This window comes from Chiroxiphia lanceolata, chromosome 12 (assembly GCF_009829145.1).
Source record: "Chiroxiphia lanceolata isolate bChiLan1 chromosome 12, bChiLan1.pri, whole genome shotgun sequence".
Taxonomy (NCBI): Eukaryota; Metazoa; Chordata; class Aves; order Passeriformes; family Pipridae; genus Chiroxiphia; species Chiroxiphia lanceolata.
Genome location: NC_045648.1, coordinates 9,765,606 through 9,775,417, shown reverse-complemented (window position 1 = coordinate 9,775,417; position 9,812 = coordinate 9,765,606). Strand labels below are relative to the sequence as shown.

The 9,812-nt window shown below is 43.1% G+C and overlaps 1 protein-coding gene across 8 annotated transcripts in view; it reads left to right on the top strand.

The window, feature by feature from the left end:
* The first annotated feature begins 284 nt into the window (after positions 1–284).
* The window catches only part of ADAMTSL3 (ADAMTS like 3), a 179,987-nt gene continuing 170,459 nt past the window's right edge, over positions 285–9,812 (top strand). For 2 of the 8 annotated variants that reach the window (XM_032700359.1, XM_032700367.1), the window contains exons 1-2: positions 285–359; positions 8,034–8,125. In XM_032700359.1, coding sequence (XP_032556250.1) covers positions 341–359; positions 8,034–8,125 — 111 coding nt within the window. In that variant the 5' untranslated portion in view covers positions 285–340. Of the gene's footprint in view, positions 360–4,473; positions 4,549–5,677; positions 5,734–5,993; positions 6,085–6,134; positions 6,178–6,259; positions 6,338–6,721; positions 6,774–8,030; positions 8,126–9,812 lie in introns of those variants that run through there. The other 6 variants (XM_032700363.1, XM_032700365.1, XM_032700366.1 and 3 more) reach the window with 6 other exon arrangements.

Below are 9,812 nucleotides of genomic sequence, written 5' to 3'. Positions count from 1 at the left end.
AGCTGAGGCTTCTGCCCACGCTGCTTCCTGTGGGTGCTGGAGCTCCATTTAAGCTCTGGCCTGGCTCTCCTGCAGGTTTGCTGAGCTGTGGTCTCTGGTAGCCTGTGGGCTGGTGTTTTTTCTGGCTTGATTTTGTTCCTGCCTGGTTACTGCAACTTTGCCTGGACTCTGCACACTCTGACTGTCATCTCTAGCTCCCCGTGTATTTTGCCTAGAAGCAGTGGGACAGGCTGCAGCTTGTGTGGCCCCTGCCCTGCCAGCCTGGCTACCTGACTGGGTTCTCTGTCCACCAGGAAGAAGCTGGACCTTGCCACTCCTTGGATGACAGTTTGTTAGAGCAATGACTGCTGAATACTTAGGTAAGGCCAAGTTTGTTGATAGTAATATCTCTTTCTAGACTCTTCTGTGACTTGATACAAAATGCTTGAATTCATATATACTTTTCAAGGGTTAAATGCAGTTGAAGCTCTGCGTAGTAAGTGGACTGGCTTGACTATTGTGACAATATTGTGCTGACAAATATAGGCATAGATGCAGAATTAGCATAAGCAACAAAAAATTTCATAGCATTTAGAACAACTTTTCTCTGGAAGCTGTTCTCTTCTGGAAGTCATGAGGGTTGTTTCCTACCCATTGGAAACAAAGCAAGGTATCACTGGACAGCCTTTATAACAGTTCAAGAAAATGATACGTAAAGCAGCAATATTGTTTCAAATGATATTACTCTGAGGCATTGGAAGGTATCAATAAATACTTTGCTAAGCAGTCTATTTACAGACAGCTGTTAGTGACTCACATGATCAGAGATAATGAAGACAAAAGGAGTTCTGTTGGCCTGATAATGGTTGCCATAGTACTACAGTAGGTATGGGGGCTCCATGAGAAAATTAGAGATTACCCCCTGAAAAGGTTAAAGGGCAGTTTCTGTTTCTGTGTCATTGGTGATGGTACACAGAGATGGGAAAGCCTTTGGAGAACATGTAACTGCACAGGTGATCCTCCTGTGTAGTACTCCAGCATAGGGCCCTACTTGCCTTATAGTGGGTTTTACCTGTGTTGGAACAGCCTTTTATAAGTTAGTAACTTATAAAAGGAAAGAAATGAATTTATTTGTGGCTTTACCAGGTGCAAAAGTAAACAATAGACTGTGTTTGGTAAAACATGAAATGTAGAAAATACATGTGGTAACAGCATTTTGTAGGTGATATTGGACAAGATTCTGGCTTAGGTTGTCCTGGTTTCCAGTTGCCAGTGACCAAATTCTCCTCTTGGGTACAAACACAGAGGAGCTGTTACTATGCATAGTCTGTACTGATACTGCTGTGACCAGCGTCTGGCTCGCTGTCTGAAGATGCGCCCTCTCTTCCAGCTTTATGTAGCACACATTCATCTTCATAACCCACATTGTCTGTGTCACTGGTATCCCTCCCAATGATGTATCATGTATTTCTTCCAACATTTTCTTTTTTTTAGTCCTTTACCCTGTTTGCTCCTTTCTTCTGTTCTCTTCTGTTTCTATATTGCTGTGCGTCTTTGGATGCTCATGTAGTGACACGTACAAGTCATCTTGTGAGACACAGGTCACCTACTTTGCTCTTGCTTTTCCCCAGTGAGCCATTACAGTGAGGGCAGTAATTGTCCTGCTGACCTTTGTCTATTGCTCATGACTTGCAGTATAATTGATTTCCTCAGATCCCCTGTTTATTCACCAAATGTTGCCTCTTTCACAAAGCACTCAATACTGTTTTATTTTTAACAATCACACAAGTAAGGGCCATCACAGAATGAGGAAAACAGATCATTGTCACTGTTGCATGAGAAGAAAATGCCAGACAAGTTCAGGAATTCAATATGGCATATCCACAGTCTCAGTGGGGTTGTGTTATTATAAACTAGGAAGAAAGTCTGTTAAAGAACACATTGCTATGTCTACATAAACTGAGGCTATTTTACCTCTACAATTATTTTTTTGTTTTACCTTTTCTGCATTCAACCTTTATTAATACAAATTCACATATTCTAATTATGCCCAACATAATCACCTAGATCCTTTTGAAAATATATGCTGCAAAACCACAAAATGACAATGTAAATGTATTATAAGTTTATCTTGAATGCCTATTCCAACTTTTTAGTTAGGGCTATGAACTGTGAACTACAACAGAAAGTTTGTGCCATTTGAATCAAGATGGGTTTGTTCTGCTCCTACTGTACAGGATCATAAATATGGTCCAGAAGTTGTAAATGAGCCACAAGTTGTTTTGCTTGAGGATAAAAACAAATTTGAGAGAAAAGAAAGGACAAATATTTACTCGAATACTTGAAATAGTGACCATTTGTATATATTGTTATTAGTTAATTCTAAAGTAATTTGAACACAAACTGAGAGGAAGGCAGTAGTTTTCTTCTATAATGTTTAGGTCTATACATAAGTAGTTTTTCTTTCTGTAAGCCTCAAGAATTTTTTTCTACTTGCTATATTGATGGAGCTGATTCCAAAGCCCAGGGCAAGGATCTACATGGAATGCAATGGGTTCCATAACACCAAGAAATGAAAGCCACAGCTCTGTGGCTGAACTTTATACTAATAGAGGCTTTCCTCTTTATAGGGTATAACATACTAGTGAAGTGTGACAGTGTGTGATTGCTCTCTACCCCGGAGAGCTTGTTATTTCAGAGTAAACAAGCACCCTGTGCAAATACAATGCAGGGCCAAAGAACTGATTAGACCGTGTCAGGGTTCTCATGACTTGTTACAGGAAATTTAACATTTTGCTTTCATTAGTCAATCAGGTGCAGCTCTATTACTGATAACTTTAAGGCCTTGAACCAAAATGCAGTTTCTACACAGGGCCTCAGCAGGATACTTCCAGTTTTGTTATTCATTAGTCAGAATGCTGATTTATGAGCCAAAAGTTGTTCTGCACTGTTCCAGTGGATTTTAAATTTGTAGTTTAGCCAAACATATTTTTTCCTTAGTAGTACAGACTTTTGTTGTGATGAAAGAATGGCCTTCATGATCATCAGATTTGTGTAGTTGAATTTGCTTTGAGGGAATATTTATATATACGTGGAATCTGCTGAAAAAGTATGTCTACCTGCATTTCAGGACAAAGCTAAATAGAGAAATGTGGGTTTTCTCTTTAGATGTGAAGGTTTTCTGTTAATGTTTAGAGAGTGAAATCTAGTGGTTATCATGTGATTTAACAGAGGTTTCTTGTTTGCCAGACCAGAGATTTAATTTTCTTCAGTTTGGCCCTTAGCTATATCTTTCAAAATCTTTTTTTCTCTGCCACTTCTGCCTGCACTGTTGAGTGTAAATTGAAATTTTCTGTTACATTTGAACATAAATCAAGAAATTACAAAACACTTCATGGCTATGTTTCATAGTGAAGACACATGGTATTAAGCCTGTGTAAAACAAAGGATAACACCATCATATTTCCAACCATCTTCCTCATGAGAGCCTATGCCAGCTGTCCAGATGGATGAGATTACAATTGTGTTCAAAGAAATAATAAGTGTAAATGTCCATATTTCACAATTTTATGAACAGTAAGGGCTTTACAGTTGTCGTATTTAATGTAATTTAAATGATGCATCACCTAGAGAGCAGCAAAAGCAAAGCATATATGGAATAAAGAAGCATTTCTTATAACAAGAGACAATACATCTGAACTCTGAGTGTTAAAAGCATTGCTACAGACTCCTATTCAAAAGTCTTACGCTGATTCTGCAGAGCTAATGTGGCATGAGTGGGAATTAGAAGACTGTGTGGTAAAAACCACTAATAAGGTAATACATAAAGCACTTGACACTGGCCCAGGGATGTGCAAACATGATATAATAGGCAAAGAACAAAAGCCCCTGTCTTGAAAAATTATAATCCATACAGACAAGGCAGAGTGAGCAGAAGAGAAATCTAATGTTTCCTTAGAAGAAGATTTATTTTAAACTTGACTGGTCAATTAGTTTTTGCAGAATTGCTGACAAACTTCTCCAGGGGTGAAAATTAGGCATCTAGAGCCTAAGTTTATGGCCTTTTAACGTTAGGGTGTGTATTGAAGGGGTTTGCCATGGAGTTGCAGGTACTGTGAATTTTGAAGTGGTTGTTGTCAATCCCATCTTACCTGAGTTTCATTCAGTTTTTGCAGAAGGGTTTATAGAGACCTCCAATAGTAGTCAAAATTTCAAAGCTTTCAGATTAACTGGAAGTCTAAAACCAAAAGAGTAAAGTGGCAGGAGTGTGGAGTGAGGCTGAGGTAAAGAAAATAAATTGGATAAAGGAGAACACAAATCACCATTTAATGAGAATGAGTTTCACATAGGAAAATGCTGTCCAAAACCCTGCATAGTTTGTAATAGGTGGCTAAGGCTATTTTTATGCTCTGAATACTGTCATTTTTTGTGTGCCCATCTTCCTTGCGAAAAACATGATTTCAGTGTAAGAAAAAAAACAGATGGTGGATTGTGGGGGAGAATGGGATTAACAACACCTAAATCATTTCAGCAGCTGGGGCAAGATGTTGCTGACTGCTACTTTATGAGGTAGGTAGCAGAAGGCACTTGTGTTATTTACCGTAATGCTGGTTTTGAAATCTCCTTGGAAGGTAGTGCTGGTTTTGAAATGTCCCTAGGGAGTTGTGTTGTGGGTCCTTAACTCCATTTTCTTACATACTGTATAAATTCAGATATAGAACCTCTAACCTGGGACCAAGATTACAAAGAATTAAGTGTGTGTATGTGTAAACAGAAGGCTCACTTCAGTTGCTGGATTTGTGACCTAATCTAGGCTACTTTCTAGTACACAACTTTTCTACATTCAAATTCATTGCAGATGAGCAAATGTTTCTACTTGTGTGTGCAATGTTCAATTATCCTTTATTTTTAGGATTGCACACAACCAACTGATCTGAATAAAATGACCAAGAGCAGCATTGAAGGAGTGTATCAGAGTAAGCTGGAAGGAGAAAGAGAACACAGAGATGCGTAGCAGAAAAAAGGGAAAAAGAATGAAATGCTGACCAGCATTCCAATTGGGAAACTTTGTTAGAATCTTGGAGCCAAACCTTTCCATGTAATCCATGGCTAATACCAGTGCTAGGAATATAGCCAGGGCTATTTTGTCTAAATATGCCCATCTAGCAAACAAATTAATAGTTCTGCAGCTTTTGCTTCAGGGATCCAAGAGACTGCTTTGCTATTGAAGGGTGAATGATTGTGAGAGAAGAGATAATCTAAATGAGGATGGTGCCAACTGTGTTCAGTCCTAAGTAGATGTCAGGTCTTGAGGGTCAGCTTCATCCTGTAGTTGTGAATCCCTGTGGGACAGGAAAATGGATTTTCTCCATCAGATGATCTAATGGCTAAATTCTGGCTTTAAAATCACCTGTGATCAGGTCTGAAGCATATGCTGACTGCAGAAGTATGTCTTTTTGGAAGATAACAAATTGCAGGGTGTAATTGAAGTCACAGTGAGAGGACTAAGGGTTTAAGTAACTGTAGCAACTGAAATGGACAGAAAGCCAAGCTTTCCAGAAAGTTGATACACTTTTAGCTGACCAGTGTTAGAAAAAGAGAAGATAGAATTTTTAGCAGCACTCTTGCCTGTTCCACAGCTTATTATCATGATAATGTACAGACTGGGAGGAACAGCTTTCCTCAGCTGTCAGGGTGAACCCGAGACGGAGCAGCCTGTGAGTTACAGTGGCACGGATGAGGCAGCCCGGGCAGGTGGGTGTCCCTGCGAGGTCTGTGATGTCCCAGCGAGCCCTCGCGCTGCTCCCGGCCGGTAGAGCGGCTCTCCCGCAGGCTGTCAGCTCCAGGTCTCTGGCAGGCTGGTTTCAGCAGGGGGCACTCTGTTCCTAACGATAGAGGAGGCGCCTTCCCGTGCTGGTGAGAAACCTAAACAGATTGGAAAAGTTTCCAGTGCAACATACTTGAACAAACTCTTCATCGGTTATGTTTAGTTCACTGGAGCATATTTTTAACTTCAGTGGCAGGGATCAGAGCCCTTTCTTTACGTGGTGCTCGTAGCGGACTCGACGAAAAGCTTGGGATATCAGTGGAAGCCGTAGCGCAAAGGTAGAGGATTTTGGCGTTCCTGTTTAACAGCTCGAAGCTCAGAGGGAGAACGAGAGCAAATCTGTCGTGCGAGACATACTCGTCAGATTTACAGTAGGAAACCTAAAAATATCGTAGAGGGCAGCATGATTAAAGACCTCCTCGGTGTGCGAGCAGATTTGCAGCTGTATTGTGAGAGTTACTTGGAGATGAGACACAGGATGGTTGCGGTTTTGGAAGCTGCTTTGCATCAGATTCGGAGGCTGACTTCACGGTAGCTTTTGCCCCTCGGGGGAAGACGAACCACTTGGTCCCGGGGCTGCCGGGGTCTCGGCCCTCGACATCGGCGCGTCGCCAGTGCCTCCGCGGCCGGGGGTGGGGGGGGACGGACCCCCTTGGCCGCCCGCCCGGCCGCGCTGGCCGGGGAGGCAGAGACTGTGCGGGGGGCGCGGAGCGGGAGCCGGGCCGGGCCGCGGCCCCGCGCCGCAGGTGGAGGCGCCCGGGCTCCTCCGGCCGGGGCCGGGCGGGCGGGGGCGGCCCGCTGCCAGCAGCCTGTAGGACCTTGGCTGGGGCGCGGCGGTGGGCTGGAGCCTGGCGTGAGGGAGGGGCCGCCGCCGGCGGGGCAGGATGCTGCATCCCCGGGGCCGTGACAGCCGAGGCTCTGCCGTCCGCCGGCCGTGCCCGGCCCACTCCCCGCCGCGCCGCTCCAGGTGGGTGAGCTCGGGGATGGCCCTGGGGCAGGGCAGCCTCTCCCGACCCGCTGTCCTCGGCGAGGCACGGTCGGGATCGGCCCGAGCTGGGGCGGCCGCGGTGCTGGGCGAGGGTCGCCCTAGAGGGGTCTCCGGGAGGGCGAAGCGACGCGGGTGCTTCTGCAGCCCTTGGGCAGCCCAGGCACCGGCACCTGGGAAGTACCGCAGCCCGGCGAGTTGGGCCAGCTGGGGCTCTCGGCAGTGCCCAGCCAAGGGGGGGAAAATAAGAATTTTATTTATTGCCATAGCTGATTGAAACTTTTCAATGGCAAAAGCATCCAGGAGTGCTAAAGATTTTAGGAGGGAGGGGAACTTTTAAGGTTTTGTTTGTTTGTTTGGGGTTTTTTGGAGGGAGGGAATAAAATACTTCTTTCTGTAAGGAATCTTAATTATGTTCAGTTGACAGGTGCAAGGACTGTTTGGATAGATGGTTTTCCTTTGGGATGTCTGACCTTTTAGGAGGGAGTGCTTAATTTGAAGGAGAAGTTTGCATTCGCTGTGGGGCTTGGCAAACCAGTGAGGGGGTGGGAGTGTTTTTTGTGTGTGCATGTGTATTGGGGTGTGTGTGAAATTTGCACTATTTTGACATCACTGTGGTCTAAGGCAATAAGATGCATTGACACTAGGAATTAGCACATGTAGCAGTGTTATTAAATGTTGGGGGTTTTGTTGGCAATTTTAAATTGAAGTTTTAGTAAAAGTGACGGACAATTTCATGTTGGCCTTGTAATCATGATGATCACTAAAATTGGTGGAACCTTTTTTTTATTTTAATTTTGCCCTGATTGCTTAGTCTCTGAGCTAAAGGCAGTGCAAATGACTGCTGAAATCCCAGGGCTGAGCGCTCAGCTTTGAGTGGGTGAAAGTGCTGGAAAGTACATCAGAAACCCTATGCTTCTTGGATTCTACCTTCTAGAGATCAAGATGGGAGGGGTTCCCAGTTTGATAAATTCTCCTACATCCAGGAGACAATCAAGTTTGTCCACGACTGCCAGCTTCCCCAAACCTTTCGTTTTCCCCCTTTTCTGTTCCCTAATTGGAACTGCCTCGCCCTGCAGGCTGTGCTCATGGCATGCGCTGCGCCTGCTCCTCTGGCCAGCGCAGCACTCCGGTGTTTGCATTGCATTGCTTCCAACGGCCGGCCCAGTTTGCTTTAGTCATTGAAATTCTGGCCGAGCCCACTTGATTTTGTTTGTAATTTGAACCAATTTCTCTCAGCAGAGCCCCAAGGCATGAGGATGGCCAGCCCTAAAGCCACCGGGCTCTCCTGGGAGTTCACTTGGCTTGCTATTGCCCTCTATGCTCATCTACAGGTAGGTAATGAACTTTTTGCTGTTGTCATGCGTGGTCCTTTATCAGGTGATGTTACTGCACACTTTGATTTCTGTTTGTAAACAGAAAACTGCTGAAGGAGCTGCACTGTGATTAAAAGACTCCCAATGAGGTTTTCCTTTCACTGAACTTTCAAAGTCATCCATGTGGAAAATTAATATTTTTTCTCTTACTAGTAATATTGTACCTGACTTTACAAATGGGGACCAAAGGGAGACCTTGCCAGATGTGTGATGCCATGGGTCTTTCTAGGCATCACAGCTGCTCTTTGGCCCTAAGAGTTTAGCACCTGATAAATGCTGAGATATTGTAAGTGACAAGGGTTTGGAAGTCTGCAGAAGGTGGTCCAAAAAGGTTTGTGCTTTAAGTGTTCAGTGAGTACAGGAACCATGGAGGAAAACCATAGCTGCCAACTGATCTATTGCCTGACACATGAGCCTAATCAGTTCCAAGAAGTGAGTATTTCAAGAAATATGGTGTGCTGGCATGCAGCAGAGATGTTATTATAGTATGTCATTCTCTGTACTGATAGTTCCCACAGCACAGAGTGTTTCAAGGATTCTTCAATCTTAAATACACCAAAATCCAGAAATCCTTAGAAAATGATGACTGAATAAACTGGAGAATATTTTTTTTTTTTATAAACAGCATCGGTTTTTTAAGCATTGTAGGAGTTTTTGACAAAAAAAATAAAGTCTTTATATGAAATTAATGTTTCTGTTTACTGCAGTAGTGTTTGCTGCAATAGTGTTGTGTACTGTTTGTACTATTGCAATGCTGAGAAATGGTGGTTAAAACTGGAACCTGATGTGCTGGGCAGCATATAAACATACCTCCTGAAGAATTTCGAATTGAAGAGCAATACAACAGGCAAAAGTAAATTCAAAAGGAGTATGAAGAACTGAGAAGACTGTATTAAGACAACTTAGTAAGCTATGATGAATTTAGGGTGGACTTTGAGGTTTAAGGTAGTGGGAATGGGGCTCCAACCCACCTCAGTAGCACTGCTGAGCATGCTGTGTGCTCTGAGTTGTTTGGCAGCTGATGAACACCTCCTTAATTTGTCTTATGGTTGCAGCAAGTCATGAAAATACATCGATTACTTGAGTAAAGGGCTTACCATGAAAGTAAAAGTTTACATTTGTATTAATTGTGCAGTAAAACAGTGCATTCAGCACATGTCCAAGCAGACGGGGCTGTAGTGGAATCTGCTTCTTGCCTGCATGTTTCTTATCCAAGGACAAAAAAGCTACTGATTTGCTGTGCTTGTTCAGCTTGTATTTTTGTGTGCAAGGAGATGAGTGATGCTGCAATAACCAGCCCTATAAAACACTCAGAAAGTAGTATATGAAGTTCCCTTAATAGTTCTGTTCAAGATAAGAATAGAAGCTCAGAGAAGGGAAATGTCAAATTCATGTTTGGGCCTCTTGGTTGTGAAGGGACCATTTTTTTTCTTTTACAGTATTTTTCTTGTATTTTTTCTTTTGTATTTTTCTTATTGTAGAACTGGAACCAGTAGTGGCATAGTTTCCTCTTCTCCACGAATGGTTTGGCATAGCTTCACTTATTTCTTTATAATAAAAACAACCCAAACACATTGTAGTAATCAATAGGCTATTGTGAGTAGCTTTATGAACATTTCAGGTCAATTTTTATGGTCTTGATTGT